The sequence below is a fragment of the Saccoglossus kowalevskii genome, chromosome 20 (assembly GCF_978046115.1).
Source record: "Saccoglossus kowalevskii chromosome 20, keSacKowa6.1, whole genome shotgun sequence".
Lineage (NCBI taxonomy): Eukaryota > Metazoa > Hemichordata > Enteropneusta > Harrimaniidae > Saccoglossus > Saccoglossus kowalevskii.
This window is the reverse complement of record NC_140660.1, coordinates 7,210,851-7,230,642: the sequence shown is the minus strand read 5'-3', so window position 1 is coordinate 7,230,642 and position 19,792 is coordinate 7,210,851. Positions and strand designations below refer to the sequence as shown.

Below are 19,792 nucleotides of genomic sequence, written 5' to 3'. Positions count from 1 at the left end.
ATGTGTGACGTTCTAGGTTGAACAATCAGTCTCAATGTGAATACGTCGTGACTAACGTATACTAGTACTCGGTTCATCGTTTGAAGTGGGTCAGTGAGTTCGTGATTCCATCACCGCCACTCTAACTATTCTCAGATACTTTCGTTTATTTTGCCCACGTATGGTGGCGTTCGCGCAGCACTTGTTCGAATTTCATCGCTATGAGTCGCTGCAATTTAGTTTTCCTCCGTACTAAAAGTATTCAAAAACCGAAACAATGGATTTACATATTCTATATTTGACCATATTTTAAATGATATAGAGTTAGCTATGAATTTTAAGAAACTTAGTGTTCTTTTTAGTGGAATTTAGTATAAAAAGGGTGTACGTAGGGAGATAGGGCGACCGGGATTAGGTCAACATGTAAAATGCGTCACATGTTTACTGCCGTCTCTCACACATTGGGCCAAAAAAAAAAAAAAAAACTATGTTGCCCTCAAGTCGGAAAATTGAAAAATTGAGTCGGTAAGTCGGATTTTTTTTAAACTTCATAGTATTCAGAGAAATACAGATCAACCCGAGGTTCAAAGTCGCCACTTATCTCTCCGGGGACCAAACAACGGTCCGGGATCATTAATTTTTAGAGGAAACACTTTTTTACTGCTAAAAATGGTGAGTTTTTAATATTTGGGCCTATTTAAAAAAAAGAAAAGAAAAACGCGACCCGATATTTCATATTTTTCGGTCGGTCGACAAAACATTTTTTTGGCCTTATAGATGATTTAGCGAAGTTTTTAAAACTTAAAGATCTCAGTTCAATTAAATACTAGTACAGACTTTCATTATTTTCATTATATGTAAAATAATGTAAAAAAATATAAATTATTTTCACTGACATTTAATTTCACGAAGTTAACATTTCGGGCATATTCACTTGGTCGTCACGCCGCGCATGCGTGACACGTGTGTTGATAAACATATTGGTTTTCCTACAATCCAAAAAGCTTTACCGATTGAGGATGCTTATAAGTGATTTTTAATTGTTTATTCATTTATAGATTTGCAGGAAATGACGACAGAGATAAAATCCCCGTATGTGAACCGAGGCGATGAGTATCATCATTTATCACATGCTAAGAAAAGTTTACGCATAATTAATGAGCTGAGAAATGAAAACTGGAACACTGACGTCACTCTCAGTGCCGGCGACGAGTACTTTCGGTGTCATGGCGTCGTTCTCGCCGCAGCAAGTCTATATCTTTATGATCTGATTGAACAAGATCGAGAGGATGTGACGTCTGCAAGAGAAGTTGTGATCACAGATCTGGATATGCTGGGAACAATAGTGGACTACATTTACACCGGACATGTTTGTATTGGTGCCCAATATGTAAAAGCGCTTAGGAAAACCTCAAAGTTGTTAAAGCTTAAAACTCTCGAAACAGTTTGTGAGGCCTTCCGAGATACTATCAAATACGGACGTGAGTTCAAGTTTGACGACGAAGCTCATGCACAATTCTTGCATCTTCATTTGAATATCTTACGGGAGGAAAGTTGTCTGACTGACGTCACCTTTCGTGTTGGCGATCACGTGATTCAATGCCACAAGACTGTATTATCGGCATCAAGTAGTTACTTTAAAGCCATGTTCACGCATGAAATGCTCGAGAACGAGTTAGATCACATCACGATCAAAGAAACCGATCCTTACATATTCGACTCGCTGGTTCGTTTCTCGTACACCGGCAAGGTCACAATTACGAATGAAAACGTGCAGAACCTGGTGTTAGCTGCTGACCGGTTGAATTTCACAGAGGTCGTTGACCTGTGCGTTCATTATATGCAACAGAATCTTCATTCGTCGAATTGTCTTGGAGTTTGGGAGTTTGCCCAGGTCATTTCACATGATACACTAAGTCAAACCGCCTGGCAGTTTGCGGTGAAAAACTTCTCAGCAGTGAGCGAACATGAGGAGTTTCTTTGTCTGGCGTCCGATAAACTGGAGACACTGATGAGTGCGCCATTGTTTGTGCTCCGCGAAGAAGATGTTTACGAATCTTTAATGAGATGGTATCACGAAAGCGAGGCTGATCGGCGTGCGCATCTACCTCGTCTCCTCCAGCATATCCGCTATCCGTTCATGGCGCCCGAATACTTACAACAAATAGAGAGAGAATTAAAAGATATTGTCGACACGCAAATGTACATGGAGGAGGCAGATGACTATCGTCACATGAAATATAAAGAACGATTAAAGCATCATTTCAACTTGCGCATGACGTCACGCGTATACATCCACGTCATCATCGTCGTTACATCATCAGGGCCAATTTTGGTGTTTGATCCCGAGGATAACCGATGGTTTGACCTGACTATTTTCCCGTTGGTTAGCCGAGAGCAAATAATCACGGCATCCATTCTCGGAAATGACGTATTGTGTACAACGAATGCTGGGCATTCCTGGGTTTATAGTATTCCGGGCAACGAGTGGACGAGGAGGGCACCACCATTACATATGCATGAAAGAAACGTCGGGCACAAATCAGCCAGTATTGCAGGGCGTGTATTTATTCCCGGCGTTGCTAGGAGATGCCAAACTATGGAAGTATACAATCCTGGAAACGATAAGTGGTCTGAAGCACCCTCTATGCCGAAAGCTGTGTGCTACCATGCTCTGACGTCATGTAACGGCAATCTGTTTGTGATCGGAGGAATGGGAAATGGGGGCGCTATAACAAAAGCAGTTCAAATGTATGACGTGGATGAAAATGTCTGGTCATTGCGCGCGGAGATTCCGGTGAAGTGCGCGCACGCGGCCGCAGCGGCCACGGAGAGTAAAATCTATGTATTTGGCAATCAAGACGAGTGTATGGACTCTGTCTTCCAGTATGACGTCATAGCAAATGTTTGGAGCGACGTGGCCACGTTAAACGCGGGTCGACAACGGTGCACTGGTGTCACGTGCAATGGAAAAGTGTACGCTATTGGCGGACTCCGTGAACCACTATGGAAGGGCGTCGTCGACGTCGTTGAAGTGTATGACACTGGTCTTAATAAGTGGTCGGTGGTGAGTCACTTACCGTACCACGTATTCGTACAAGCATCGATAGCAGTTCCTAAGTACGCAATACCACGGTTTTCCTAGTAACCGTAACTAGTATTGGACCTAGTTCAGGGGTCGACACGACTGAAACAAGGCTTCATATCTGCATTATATGAAATTGCAAAATGGAATGAACTCTTAGTGGTGCTAGTTATAAATGAATTCATAAAGAAAACGTTGCCTTATGTTATTACTTATTAATTATACACAGAGAAGACTTATTGGCGGGAAATTGTGCCTTATTTTGCAAACGTGAAGAGCAGGCACATACTAACACGACAAAACAGCACGAACACAATCTTTAAACTGAAAGTGAAAGGAAGCAAAATATCTGATAACACTGAATAAAACTCTAGTTAAAGAGTGGGTGGGTAGATTTCAAAACTCCGAGAACTGTCATGGTTGTCCCTCGACAATGGCTGCCACCCAAGTCGATAGTCACGTAACACTGGCTAATTAGCAGACAATTATAATTAGCCAATATTAGCTGGCTAACCAATATTACCACATGAAGATATTCGGACAAACTCAAGTACACACGAACAGTGACCGAATTTCTGCAGACATACAGTGACAACCACCACACAATAACAATTGTAAACATTATCGTCTGCGCAAAAATGTCACCATGCGCATCAGATTTGTCTGTAAACAATGTAACTTTTTTATCTGGTTTTGAATTTTAACATTTTCTGGTTTTAACAGTGCTTACGAATTTGCTGCATATAATTAGATTTATATGCAAATTGTTGATTTAGATATAATGTGCGACCTTTGACTACACACATCCGGGCACTGTTTTTGAGTTATTACCAACAATTTTGTTTTATTAAACTTTTTTTTAAACTTTAACATTTTGGGTGCCAGATATTTCTCCCGCCTAAAATTCAGTGCAAATATGTTCCCATTCCGTAAAATTTTCACCAAATTTCATCATTATTTTGGTCCATACATATAGTTTAAGATATTGCGTTTAATTTTTTATCAAAAGATTTGGCATTTTTTGTCAGTATTTTATATCCCTCCTACAGCAGACTATACAAAATCAATTTGTAGACGGTGCCAAAAGTTGACAATAGCGCTCAAACGGGCGAAACACACAGTTGTATATTATGCCCGGGCGGTACTTGCAAAAAATACTGACAAGGGGTGTGTAGCTGGTTGTTTGAAACCACTACCCCTATCAGACAGAAATAAACTCAAATTGCCTACCGCTTTTCAGACAAACTGTGGATATTTGACACCACTTTCCAGACAGTAAGCATAAATGGTACCAAGGGAAAAGCAGGTGGGCATGGAAGAAAAAATGCAAAATGCTTTGACGATCGAAATGAAGTCACAGAAAGAAAATATCAGCTTCATTCTTCTGATTGTTGGATCACTCAAGCTCTAGAGAGTCTTTGGAAAAAAAGGATACCCCTTTTCAGACAGACAGGGTAAAATAACATACCCCTTTTCAGACAGAAGTGGTGAATTTGGAACCCCGGCACATGTACATATAGCACTTCAATGTGAGTACCCCAAGGATATTAGAACCTACCCCGGCTTCCTCAGTCTGTTGCTCCGCTTCGCTAATTCATATTTGCCAGAGAAGCGGAAAAAAAACAGACTGAGGAAGCTGGGGCAATCAGAACCGAAAGACTAATAACTTGAGTAGACATCATCTCGAACCCTAATCCTCTCCGCAAGATGACTATAGGTGGCCTAAAAAGGGACATGTACATTTGTTTTAAATTGCGTAAATAATCATTACGTCATGTCAATTTTATTATTATTTATTAAGAATTTCGATTCGGAAAATAAACAAATGAATAAACAAAAATAACGACAGGGGCACAACTCAAATGATATCTCGTGGACTTAGTTGGGGTAAATGACCTTGGGCGTCTGCAAATGTACTCCTCGTCTGACCTTATTCACGATCTTCAGCGCGTTATATGATTACGTCAGTTTTATTTTTCGCAACAACTTGTAATTGTGACAAACGCTATCAAACTTGAGGGCGTTGCTGGCTTAGGGTCGGTTTGGGTACGAGAAGTCTTTCCAAATGGAGAGTGAAGAATATCGCTCGGCGAATGCTACATTCGAACAATGACTCGAATGAGATACCAACATGCGAATTCAGTTACTTAACGAATAGATTGCTGTGAAAATTGGTTCTTATGATGTAGAATTCACAGAGCGAGAATTGTTAAGCTGAACGAATCCAGTAGAATCTTGCGAATACGCATCGTTTTCCGAACCCAGCTCATTATCAACTTCCTGCCTTTTTGCTTTAGAAACCATGGCGGGATTATATCGGACTTGACAAAATATAATGCAGAATCGACTCACTGGGACCGGGTGCAGAAATACTGCTTTGTCATGGCGGGAAATCAAACATGTCCGTTTGCTGATAGTCGATAGAAGAAACTTCTCTCCTCTATTACAGCAATAATTTCCAATATTATATTTTATGTTTACCAGGTTATAAGATCGATGACAACTTGCATAAGATATATTCTTTCCTGTATACATCACGGAGTAATCAGTCCTTAATTGCGCCCTCTAGTGACGAAAGATTTGTTCTGAATTAGAGTGACCTGATTATGTTTTTGAGAGATTTGACTACTGTAAAATACTTTATTTTTGCTTTGAATTAATTTTCGCTGAAAATAAAATCCTGCAAATATAACTTTTTTTCCTATATTTTACATTCAACTCGCCAAAAAATCAGTGAAAATAAATTCCATAAGAACACCCAAAAAGTCTTTTCAGCGAAAATTAATTCCAGTTAAAATAAAGTATTCTACAGTATATGTTGAGCGACTACGCAAACAACCAAACGCATATACGGTATTGTGACGTCACAGAAGTGTTCAATCACCAGAGGGTAAGCCTTTGTGTTGTGAAATGGTATAGTAGAAAGGTGTTTTGTTGAGTACATTTTCCTGTTTCAAAAGTTGCAGTTAGATGGTCATCGGTACAACTACTTAAAGCGCGGTGGTCGTCGCACAGCTTGTGTTCGAATTTCATGTAAATAAACAATGTATACCGCACGCGTTGTATACGTCGCTATGAGTCCCATGTCGAACAGAACGCGGCGCGACGACCACCGCCCTTTAAAATATTATTAGATATACTCAATGTTGTGACCTTTACGAAGGTCACGTTGATCCCTATCGCGTGTACGTCAACACAGAGTGAGTGACAGGTCTAGTCGGGCAGTGAGCGAATTAGATATGAAAGATGTTGGGTAAGATTACGATACACGCTTCCTTGACATCTTTAAGGGGTGGTCCGTTTTTTATAAGGGGGTGGATGACAGATTTGTACCATTATTAGGGGGTAGCCCGTTATTTGTACGGGGGTGAATGACAGATATGCACCACTGTTAGGAGTGAACCATTTGTTTGTGTGCTAGGGGTTTGACCAATTTATAGCAGATCTGTACATGGGTTGGAAGTTGTCCATTATTTGTACAGGTAGTTTGAATGACAGACCTGTGTCATTGTTGGAAGTTTGTTTGTCTGGCGGGCGTACATCTATATATAATATTCTAGGGGTGGTCCATTATATGTAGGGGGTGAATGACAGTCGAAGTACCATTATTATGGATGGTCCGTTATTTTTTTTTCAGAAGGAGGGGTGGATGGTAAATTGTCAGGGATATTATTTATAACAAAGAAATAGAGTAAAACAAATTGCCAAATAATCTGTATGAGAGAATATGAAACCATAACATACGAAGTATGTGTAGCGACCGAAATCTGTTTTTTGTGTTGTCAAATTGTGCCAACTCGCCACTTATTTCTTTTCACACGTCTTTCCAAAAAATCGTGAAAAAAATGGGAGCAAGGCACTTTCCCGAAAAGTATACGCAGGAATTGAGTCCCAGGCGACGATAACAACACATGCTAAAGACGCAAAGGCTCATGGGTAGATGCTTGTTTGTAAACAATGACACGCTATGGGCATCTGACGCATGCGCAGTGACATTATAAAATAAATCGGTACTTGATTCCCAGACAGCTTGCAATGGATATTTTAGCTTTATAGCGTAGATACCCGAATTCCCAGGGGACAAACAATGTATTTTACACGCGTTGTATACGTCGCTATGAGTCCCATATCGAACAGGACGCGGTGCGACGACAATCGATCTTTAAAGTGGGACATATGAAATCGATATGAGTGTTCTGCATTTCACTGATTTCTAAATACAAATTTACCCCATTTTTGATAAAATGCGGACTTTCGAAAAAATCAAAAACCTTTATGATCTCTCCCTCTTACAAAAGTTTACAAACTCTTTATCTTAAAGGTCAAGTCTCTAAGCCGCGGCAGAGTGAACATGCGATTAGCCAATCGCTGCAGTCGTTGGACCGATCACGTGATTACCAGGGACGTGTCTTGCACAATTGCTACTACTAAATACAACAAGTAACCTGTAGAATACTGTGTGGGTAATATTTTTTATATTGATTTTTGTTGCATTTGCAGCAAATAGTTACCAAACAATGAGAAATCTATAGGATTGAATATACCCCACAGCTGGCTTCACATGCATTGTTCATAGTTCATATGGTGCTTACACCAGGATTTAATTACAGCACCTAGGCGGTATGTGGTTACAGCTTAATGTTCGAGTAATCGCAAGAAATTGACATGACAATAGAAATTCATTAAAGACTGCCACTCCCATGCAATTAACAGCGAGTGAAATTCCTGGGATTGAAACATATATTTTGAAGTCACTGGTGTAGGCAACGAATAACTGCAAGTTGACATAAAGACGAGGTAGTTTATTTAATCAGTGGTCAACTAGAGGCTGAAATTATAATTAATTTGTTTATTTCAATTTCTCCTGACGTCAAATAGAATACACTAGTGAAACACGGTAGTAACTGTGGGTGAAAGGATGTTTTGGGGTGTAGTTTACATTGTATATAGAGTGGTAGGGTCGGGTGTAATGTGTTCATTTCCAACTACTAGTATTATGAAGTCACGTAGAATTTCACTTAATTTATTTTTTCTGACATGTTTTCAAGCATTACATGTGAATCCAATTTTCACTGCGCTGTGTCTCAATAGAGTATGAGGGAAATGGCATATTCACTGGAATTTATTTCAGGGGAAAAATGTTTTTAGTGATAATGTAGTATTATGACAGATACCCTCCCCGTGGCTTTCATTGCGTATGGAAGTTATTTTCACGAGTGATGCGGTGTATCCTGCTGCCGTACTTTCACGAGCGAAGCCACGGGGAGGGTGTGGGGTTCTGTTATTATACACATGTCCCATATTTGATTATTTCATATTAAAAAAAGAACGTGCAACAAACCGGGATAGAAATTTAGATCGGGGAACCCAATTGCCCATTAATATGCTCCAAGACAGTGCTGCGACCTAGCAACGCTTGTCAGTGTAGAACGCGTGTCGCTGTACGTGTGAAAATAAAATAATCAGACATCTAATTTAAGTCATTGTCCGAATAAATAACTTGTGGATGTTTAAGCGCGGTGGTCGTAGCGCAGCGCGTGTTCGAATTTCATGTAAATAAACAATGTATTTTACACGCGTTGTATACGTCGCTATGAGTCCCATATCGAACAGGACGCGACACGACGACTGTCGCCCTTTAGTTGGGACCACGACAGAACCAGAACTTAAACTGGGCGACTACGATACACGGTTGATGTTGAAGTTAAAAGTTCCTCCACAGATCTGTGCATTGGCAAACATGCCGTGCAACTGCAGTACTCCACTGACGGAATGACTTTCGTTGAAATCGGTCGTCGCTGACTGGTGAGCTGCACACTACAACCTCGTTTGTGATGTTGCTTGCTTGTCGTGGATGGACTGAGTCTTGGTTACCGGTTAAATTTTGCTAATTTGGCGTTGGTAATCTTTATTTGGAACTGAGTAACGCCGCAACGTCGCCAACAGAAACCTCATGGTATATCGATGTTGATGGTTGCGGCTCCATATTAATCGGAGATTTTACTGCGGGTCCAGGCAGCGGGTGGATCTTCCGAGAGCCCTTCAAGATTTATAAAACTCAGATTCCAGGTGGTCAACAAACATTAAGTTCTCCCAATCCTAGTATTCTATGTGATGTACATCTAACATGCCAAAAATGCTGGTGAACGATTTGAACCTGACAAAAATACTTGAAATAGATACCAGGAAGGGGAGGGGGGTAAAAGAAAAGTTATATAACATTTTATTATTCAATAATTTATTAAAATACATAAGTTTGTCCAACTCCCTGTGATACAACACCTCAGACATAGCTCATTGTACTCGGCTTGAGTGTGGGCAAAAAGTTACTATTTGAATTTTTGATATCTGTTTTCATTAATGAGAAAGTTGACCCCGAAGTTAGAGTAACTGTTCAGCAGGAATGGCTTTTTAACTCTTCTGTGATTTTTTTTTGGCTTGGCTGATTTTGTCACGGTTCATACTTGACAGGCAGGTCGTACCATCACTAATTGGAAAAACAATCCTGACCCACCGCTACCATGGCAACAGCCAAAGTCTTGTAATAGCAGTGCCCAAATGATCATGCCTTTTATTGTGGCTACGTTGCGCACTGGTAAGAGATCACCGGCGCCGACATTGTTACCACTGTCAACGGAATTCCAACGCAGCTTTGAACTTTGAATAAAATGTAAATGCTGCCTCCAATCTAGAAAATACTATCGCAAAACGGTTGGAAATAATACATTTAACGGCTGAATACGTCCTAACAATAAAATAAAGTGACTTCTAATGACTGCCGTGTTATTTTGCGAACCTCGTATAAGGTGCCCGGTTTTAGTTATAAACAGACGTTAGCTTCACGTTCATGTCCCTTCCATGATAACAGCCGAAAACATATTGCTTGTTTTTTACCGGTTTTCATTGGCAACCGAAGTATTTTTATTTTGTAAACAAATTTTCGTCTGCTATTTTTATTCAGTTCAAATCGTTCAGCAACATTTTTGGCATATTAGGTGTACATCACATGGAATACTACGATTGAGAGAACTTGATGTATGTTGACTGATTTTTATCATAGTACGAAGTACCAGGAAGTTACTCAGTTCCAAATAAAGATTACCAACGTCAAATGAGCAACATTTGACTGGTAATCAAGATTCATGTAATCCATGGCTAACAAGCAACATCACAAGCGAAGTTGTAGCATGCAGTACCAGTAAGTCATCCCGTCAGTGCAGTACTGCAGTAACACGGCATGTTTGCCATCAGCATTGTATTCAAACGAATCACGTGGTGTGCCGTTCTCGTTCAAACCCGGGATTCGATCAATAGGGGAGTCCCATTAAAAAAACACATTGCAAATCATGCAAGTTCAACATTTTCAAACCAATATACTAAAACAGAAATGCTCAGAGATGTAAATGAAGGATAGATATTACTTTTCACTATACACATCTCTGTTGATACTATCCCTCACATATTCTACTCCCAATTACTCCTGCGTAAAATGGACTAGCCTCTTCATGTTGACATTCAGACTAAAATCACGTGACAGGCTGTTAAAATTGGCTGTTGTATACTCTTTCGCCGGTCTGGAAAATGTGTTTAATTAACTCACATTCAAGCAACAATGCAGATTTCCCAGTGGGAGTGAGACTATTCGACTATGTCACTAAAAAAATAGGGGTGTTTTCAGCAAAAAACGAATAACCCTGGAATACACACAATATACTGAATTTCGGAACAAATCGTGCATTACTTACAGCAGCAGAATACAACAGAAATATCAGACGAAACATGAAAACACTATATATTGTATTTCAGCTTGAACCCTCTATATTGCAATTCAAGGAATTAACCCCATATGTGCATCCATTTCCCACCTTGGTATCACCCACCCCTGAAAACAAACTCTTAATACCACGCTGAAGCGTTTGGTAATAAGTAAACAATCTATTAAATTCCTGTAATACTGTAAAAGGATTAATTATTCACTGGGTTTTAATTTTGCTTATTTCGCGGACTGGAAAATGCGCTAAATTAAAACCCAATGAATATGTAAAATTTAGCATAGAACACATTATCTAAATGATAAACCGAAATTTAAACCCAGTGAAAATTAGTCATTTTGCAGTATATGTTACTAGTATCTCCACCCTAAACATGCAAGTTGTTGATTCTAAACAATAGGGCAAGGGAATGTGAACCGAATGTGCGAACGTGAAGTCGCTATCATAACAGAAAACTCAAAATTTACTCAAGTTTTGTCTGTTGGCTCCAAAATTGGGATTTATTTCCAAAAATATTGAAGAGTACAAGAAAAAGTGCCGAACTTGTACGTCCATGGTTAAAGGAACATGGAGACGGTGCAGCTCCGGTAGATATGCACTTTGCAAAGCGCTGACCAAAACAACGCGTTATAGTAACACTCGGTTGAACAAAACTTAGCAAATAGAATTTCGATCTCAATGGAAAATAAACAAGATATTGGAGTTTAGCGTGGCACGGACAATAACCTTGCCTGCCCGACACAATAGAATCCCAGTCTTCCACCGTATTTCCATCTTGAATTTTCAAGGTGAATGTTCCGGCGAAGCACTCCACTATCACCTTGAAGTATTTCATTAGAACTATGTGTATGTGACAATGCCCTCAGAGTTTAGAATCAGTTTACCAACAGCCAATCATATTGCTTCTTTCTACAACGCGCTTGGAAAGCTCTCAAAATCTTCAAGGCGGAGCAAAGTCACGAGACGCGCACCACTCTACCATGTATTTCTATGGGCTCTGTGCGAGCCGGTGAAAATAGCTAAAATCGAGGAAACAGCACAAACATAAATTTGAAGAAATCCTAAACAACCAAATTTAAATATGTTGCATATGTAGGGATAATCTTGTTACACTGTTCAGGGGGTGTCAACAACCGTCCCAAAATACCGTTTTCTGCCAGGCGGTGAAAATGCCTGACCTGAGAATGAATGTCGCTGCGCACAGTGGAAGCTTTTTTGGCTTGGATGTCGAGGCAATACAGCGACGACGTCCATACATCATGCAACTCACAGATATTCAGACCAAAGCTATTCAAACTATACTTAGTGCCGAGTCTGATGTGTTCGTTTTTTGTCGCACTGGAAATAGTAAATCCTTATGTTATTATGGTTTACCGGTCTTTAGACCATCGAGCGTGGTAATAGTGTTGTCGCCACTGCTGAGTATTATAGAAGACTAGGTGTTATATTTCAAAGCCCATGATGTCACTGCAACATATATTGGCAGAAATGAAGCCAAAGACATCGGAAACGCAAAGCTCCAAGCGCTTACTGGCAGTCATTGTAACAAAGCTTTCTATTGGTCGGTAAACTTTCTATCGGGCAACCACGTGACATACACGGTTATGAATAGAATTACCGCACGGTGTTGTAGAGGGAGGAATGTCCGAACGGAGCAACACCGTGCAGGCGGACGATGCCGTATTTCAATGGACGGCCTCAATGACCAAGCTATTTTGCGAAATTATCAGGCACTGGTAGCTTAATAGTGAAAACGGGACCATTTACTATAACCTACACACATGCCGGTAATTAATCGAATCAATGCGAATCTACATACAAGATTGTTTCTGATTGGTTACCCAACCATACCACCTAACAGTCTGACCAATCAGAGAACAGTTTGCACAAAAAAAATTGCTGTTGTTTTTTATTAAAAGCAGAATTAAAGTCACCTGTGCATGCGTCAGACGACCATAGCGTGTCTTTGTTCGCAATGTATAAACCCATATTTTTCAAAAAGCCTTGAATAACCAGTTTGTATTAACCCTCCAGTTCCTGTTTGGTGGGGGCGTGTCGCATCACGTGGTTATATCCACGTTAGAGTTGGTTGTCAGTCGTGTTCTCGGCCAGACTGTACTCTCCGCCAGTGCGACTAGACACTGCTGCCCGTTCCAGAGCGTACCAAGCTACCGTGTATTCATCTACCGAATATGGGTAAGTGCTTATATGATATGAACTTGACTGATGCATGGTTTGAAGGTCACTACCACAGGTTCGATGTACATACCCACATTGTATATGGTGTTTATGTGACAATGATGCGTAAACAGGCTCAGTTATCACGTGTTGATTTCGTTCACCCGATCTAGGCCAGCAAATTAGGTAATACAACTACCTACGGTGGAAGCAGCTTGGTGATACGTCTTGTTCCAAGTATGCCGATCGCGGTACAGGTGATTCATAACATAACAAAGATTGTGCCTGATTGGCTACCCAATCCTAACACCTAAAATTCCGACTAATCGGAGAGCACCTTGTTTGTTTGTAAGTTTCGAATCGACTGCATAGTTTGCGCCGCATCTCTCGACTTTCGGGAAAGTTCCATGCCTATACGAAATGTACGTTCTCTTGCTCAGTGATGTATCAGTCTTTCGCGGCGGCGTTATGTAATTTCCCCGCTATGTTTTGTGTTCCACCCAAACTAATTCCCGGGGGACCAGTCACATTGAACTATGACTATACAATACAATAGCTTGTAAAATCAAATCTAGTTCGCACACACCGCATGCAGAGAGATAATCCGCGTGATCTACTTACAAGATTGGGCCTGACTACCAACCCCCAACAGTCGGTTCTTATTACCTCCATGGTCCAATCATGATCTGAGAGCGGCTTGTTTGTTTCACAGTTTTTGTTCACATACGAGATCCTGTTCTGTATACATGTTTCGACTCTCCTGTGACATGCTAGTGTGATACATTCGTGGAAAATGACAAGCTACCTCACAGTATTTCTAACCTGAAATCTAAACATCGAAGACAAATTAAATTAAAACAATTAAAATTTTTAAACAATTTAAACAATTAAATTTAATTAAAATTAAAATTGTTTGAAACGAAAATTGTGATAGAAAAAACAAATTCCGCAAATTGTGGACAGAGTTTAGGCTCAAATGATATGATCTATCCTGCAGCTATCGAACGAATGAGGTCGTTATCCTTCGAATTGGATCTAGGTAACACCTACGCCACGTGAACTTTTAACAGTTTATCTACAGATATGTGACAATTTGTTTGTTTTTCCAATATTTACCAGACCTCGAATGAGTTACCAATTACACAGTATCAACCTTTTAAACTCGCTAAACGTCAACAATCCGACCTTGTGGCTAGCGTAACTATATGCCGCCACGTGGCTTTGTTTTTCCCTTCCTAACGTATGCCTTTAACCTCGTTGGATACCATTAACGCGCGGTGATCGTCGCGCAGCGCGTGTTCGAATTTCATGTAAATAAACAATGTATTTTACACGCGTTGTATACGTCGTCACCGTTGTGAGTCCCATATCGAACAGGACGCGGCACGACGACTGCCGTTCTTTAAAACTTGTCGCCACATTTCTTTGACTTTTAACGCAAGGCTTCATGCTACAAGAACCAGATAAAAAAGGTTTGGTCACTGAAATGTTTTTTTGCCAGAGAGATTCACAAAATACCATGAAAATTGTGAGCGCCCCCCCCCCCAGTGGTTCCCATGGTGAAAATCATTTTCGCCATCACTCAACATTTAGTTCGGCTATATATATGATGACATTACAAACGGATACTTTTTTTATGAAATAATGCTTTAACATGAATGGAAATAGTTCCAAAACGGCTCATTTTTGCATAATTTTAGAGATTTTCTCACCCACCGAAAAATATTTCCTACTGGCTAAAAATAAAAACAAAACAATCGATGAATCACGTCTATATTAACAATTATGTATCGCCTTTAAAACAAAACACGTGATTATTTTCGAGCTTTAATGATGGGGTTGTTTTGTGTTGATAAAAAATGATTTCCCACAATCCAATGCGCTATTATAATCACGAGTACAAGTTCTGACACGGGCGCGACTTGCACTGATTACCACCGGTGACTCCTTCGAAACCTTCCAATCACCAGAGAAATCAACTAATTAAAATTAGGTAATGTCGCAGTTTGTACTCGTTGGTCATTGTTAATGTGAGACCCATCTTTTGCGCATGCGTGGCTCGAAGACCAGATTTCCTCATTTATTACAGGTACAATGCCGTGCAGGCAGGTCTTCTCCACTCAAAAGAACGAAAGATCGCATGCGAGTATTCGAGTACATTGCACCTCGATAGAGGTCAGCAAAGCCGTACATTACGCATTGTTTTTAGACATTTCGCTGAGACTTATAGTCCACTTTACTTGCATTTGACAGGTATCAAGCCGAGTGACGAATTACCTGCATACCTCGCACACAGTCGGGACTTGTACCGTACTCAATAAATTTAAGACAGTCTCCTTCATTTTGACAGCAATGTCCCATCAACAGAATGCAATAGGTGATTTTCCGTACAATTGCGAGATCTCGCGAGATGCATGAAAGACGCGCGCTGAACGTCTGCCGCAAAAATCGAACGATTTGATTTTGAACTCGAATTTCCTTATTTCGTAGCTCACACCGACCGGCCGATCTTCGACAGAGGAATATTGCTTCAGAATACCCTTACTTAATCGAAATTGCCTATCATCAAATGTGGACAGCACATTATTAAGCATGGAAATGTCCCCAAAATACTTTCGCGTTTGTCGAATCCCACGCGATGTTTGACGCCACTACGACGCTATGACCTTTGTTTGTCCTGTTTTTACGTTCGATTTCACGCATAACGCGTGATTCTCACAGTGTACGGAAAATGGTCTATTCAGTACGTATGAAAACCGCTATGGTACTAGAAACGCCACGTCACCCGAACCATGCCCGAACTGATCTCGCCAAACAATTACAACAATAGTGAAAAGGTCTTTTGAAATCAAGAGTTAACACAAATCAATAGATCGACTTGATTGGGGGTCAAAGTTTACTTCCTGTACTACTGCTCTGTCAAAACGAAGAAATTGAAAGTGAAAATAGTCAACAGATATGACCGGCTCGACTTAAAGCGGAGGGGTCGTCACCTGCGCATGCACGGGAATTGAGTCCTAAGCGATGATAACAACGCACGCTAAAAACGCTAAGGCTTGTGGGTAGGCGCTTGTTTCTAAACAATCGTGACGACACGCTTTGACCGTTTGCCGCATGCGTAGATGACGACTCCCCCGCTTTAATCTGGTTGAAATAAAAACAGATCAAATGAGGACAACGTGCGCAGACGATATATTCATTCAACCCCCAACTGTGATATTTTATTAGATTTTTTAGTGATTTGTTGTGACTCCCGGGAAATATATTGTCTGAACAAAAACCTTGAGAAATGATGTCAATGACACAACAGTTATAAAAATGCATGATAATTTGTGTTTATTTTTATTTATTTTTTTCGAATCAAATGCACTCATGTGAGTAATAAACTACATGACGTAATGATAAGTGACGTCATTTGACGTCTATATACGGCGGTCAGTGACGGCCGCAAACTAATTTCAAGTGATCTGCATTTAGTCGATTAATAATAGCCAGATTTGTTTTGTGCGGACACAGCGTGTTTTAAAATCATTGGTAATGAAGCAGACGTGCAGTATTTCAAACCTTACTTCGCGGAAACACAAATTGAAATGTTACGTGACTCAAAGTGCATAGGTTTTCCGTTCATGATTGTAGACAGTTATCAACTGTGAAAGGTTTGGATTTATGGCGCTAAAATCGACACTAATTATTAAAGCAGGAGAGTCGTCACCTGCGCATGCGTCAGATGGCCATGGCGTGTCATTGTTTACGAACAAGCGTCTACCCACGAACCTTTGCGTTTTTAGCGTGTGTTGTTATCGTTGATCGCGTGCGCAGGTGACGACCCTCCAGCTTTAGGATAACCTAATCAGACTCGAGGGACGTGGTCGTAGCTACACGCATGCGCCAGATGTGGGGGTCAAAGCAAACGAGTAACATTTACAACACAATGTTCACAAATATGCAGAAAAAAAAACTCTAGTGTTACACAGATTTCAGATTATACAAAACAGGAGATTGTTCCGAGGGCAATACTTCGAGATATTGCACACTTAATGCACGAGCCGCATAGGTGAGTGTGCGTGCGTAAACGGCGTGTTTTGTACAATGTCGAGTTGTATACTAGTACTCAATTTCAGCGATGGTTATTGCTAATATATTCAGCGTTAATTTCCTGTGTTTTTTTAGCGATGAAACACACATACAATTTAGTTATTGCTGTTGGGGAGTAAATGTAGGGTGTAGCAGTTAACTCCCCGGGGTAGGATTCGGGAAGACTATACCGGAACAGAACCAGACAGATCAGTTGTATACAAAAAACACAGTGGTGGTTTATTGCCAGATAGACTGATATAGTAAGTAGTAACAACAGATGAACACTCGTGAAATACACAAATTCTGAGTATATATACTCTCTGAACGAGCGTGATAGAAAACACAACTCTATAAAGTAGTAATCGTAACGCAAATATAAATTGGCGGGAATGTGTACGATAGGTCAATAACATCTCGCCTGTGATAGGCTAAAATTAAAACAATCTGATTGGCTGAGAGATTTATCTCAGAATCCGAGACGTAACGTTACATGACTGCTTCTCTAAATTCTCCGCGCCTCAAAAATAAAAACATATGAAAATGTATGTCTACTACATTATCAATGAAATCATGTACCTCGAACAATAATAACGGTATTGGATAAAAGATTCAAGTAAATAAAGTGTCCACGGAAGGCATTTCAGCCGACTGTCCATATTTATTTGGTTGAATATTACGAATAAAAACATAATAATGAAAATGAAATTGAAATTTCGAAAGTCACATTAAATCAGCAATTCTTATTCGGGCTGCCACGGCAGAATCCCTGGTTGGTCGCTTAGGAATAGTGTCACCAGTCATCTGGGTGGTGGTGACATCTTTGTCAGCGGTTAGTCCAATATTTTGTATTGTCTCTGCAGGTAATCTAACATCTGATTGATTATTACTTTCAGGCGACGTTAATTCCTTGGAAACAACTTCTAACGGATACAATTTATGTATCGGCCGATTGGTAGGTCCGTTAGCTGTATTTAACTCAGCGGATCTCACAAGTTGGTCGTTGCCGTAAACTAATTTAGTTACGGTGCCAAGATGCCATTTCTGGCGTTTATCCACATCACTGTGGATTATCACAACATCTCCAACTTTTATTGTATTCCCTTTACTTCCTGTAGTTGGGTGTCTCTCTCGAAGGGCAGTCAAATATTCGGTCGACCATCTTCGCCAAAATTGAGCATGTAATCTTGACAAGTGGACATAACGATTATTCATTTCACGGTGGTCTGAGAACTGATAAGTAGGATCGCGTATTTCGTCGTCAGTGACTTCGATATATGGCAATGAGGTCAATGTCCGCCCGTGAAGTAGGTGATTCGGAGTCAATGCTATGTTGTCATTAATACTTGATGACACGTACGTAAGGGGTCGATCATTGAGAACGACTTCAATTTCTGTTACTAATGTTGAGAGTTCGTCGAATGATATTAACGCTCGACCCAGTGTCTTCTTAATAGCATTTTTTGTTAGCCCAATTAATCTCTCCCAAAAACCTCCATACCACGGGGCACGTTTCGGTATAAAAGTCCATTGCACTCGGTGTGCAGCGAGAAAGTCTCGGACTTCCGGTGTATCAAATAGTGTGCGAATTTCATCAGCCGCGGAAATGTAGGTCGATGCATTATCAGACAACATGCGACTTGGAAGTGAACGTCTGGCAGCAAATCTTCTGAATGCGTGCATGAACGTTTTTGTTGACAAATCAGGCACAAGTTCGAGGTGAATCGCACGTGTCACCCCACAAGTAAATAAACAAACGTACGCTTTATCGCGTGTTCCATCAGCTGATTTCGTAAATAGATTTCCCGTGAAATCTACACCAGTTATAGTGAAAGCAGGGACAATGTTCACTCGGTAACTCGGCAACGGTGCCTGAACTGGGTTTGCGTACGGTTTCCCTGTAACTTTATTGCATTTCACACACTTGTGAATGACGTTACGCACAATAATCCGTATTTTAGGTATCCAATATTTCTGTCGTATATGCGTCACTGTAGATTGAACTCCTTCATGACACATCAGATTGTGTGCTTTCCAAATGATCAAGTCCGTTAGTTTGTGATGCGAGGGTATTAATGCTGGAAATTTCGTCACAAAATCTAATGCAGCATTATGGATTCTACTCCCACAGCGGAGTATATCATCTTCGTCCACGAACAAATTCAGTTGTTGAACGATGGGAGCACATCGAGTTAAATTAAATTTAACGGATTGGATTGTATCGCCGTAGTATTGACGTTGAATATGTTTGACCCACATATTTTCAGCGCGGTTCAGTTCATCAGCGGTTATCATTCCAGTGTTTATATCGTTAGACTTAATCCGGTTGATAAAACGTAGCACATAGCTGGTCACACGTAATAATTTGTCTAAATCGTTATATCTGGAAATATCCATAATACGATGAATTCCCCGATCAGTAGGATTAGTAACAGCACACGATTGATTATCAATAGTATTTTCCCGTGCTGGAGTAGTGATAATTCCAACATCATGGGCAGGTAGTTCATTGACCCCATCTCTCGTGCGTGGGTTAATTAGATCAGTTTCATTTGGCTCAATCGCAGAATGCAATACATTTGCATCAAAGGCAGGACAACTCGGCCAATCGCTTGTTGTTGGTAGCCATTTTGGGCCTTTCCACCACAAATCAGAATTTTCCAGGTTTTCGTAGGTAATCCCTCTGGTTAGTAAGTCAGCGGGA

At 40.4% G+C, this 19,792-nt stretch overlaps 2 protein-coding genes across 2 annotated transcripts in view; both read left to right on the top strand.

The window, feature by feature from the left end:
- Positions 1 to 1,250: 1,250 nt before the first annotated feature.
- Positions 1,251 to 3,934, top strand: LOC100375235 (kelch-like protein 24a). Its single transcript, XM_002738807.3, has one exon. The coding sequence runs from the start codon at positions 1,310 to 1,312 to the stop codon at positions 3,122 to 3,124; it is 1,815 nt and encodes a 604-aa protein (XP_002738853.2). The 5' UTR covers positions 1,251 to 1,309; the 3' UTR covers positions 3,125 to 3,934.
- An 8,860-nt stretch (positions 3,935 to 12,794) lies between these two features.
- Positions 12,795 to 19,792, top strand: part of LOC100370469 (methanethiol oxidase-like) — a 30,208-nt gene continuing 23,210 nt past the window's right edge. Inside the window, exon 1 of the mRNA XM_085494560.1 lies at positions 12,795 to 13,032. Within this exon, the coding sequence (XP_085350686.1) occupies positions 13,029 to 13,032 (4 nt within the window). The 5' untranslated portion in view covers positions 12,795 to 13,028. The remainder of the gene's footprint in view (positions 13,033 to 19,792) is intronic.

Excerpts from the sequence above, each read along its gene's own strand:
- LOC100375235 (XM_002738807.3), top strand. The coding sequence starts at position 1,310 with ATGCTGGGAACAATAGTGGACTACATTTACACCGGACATGTTTGTATT.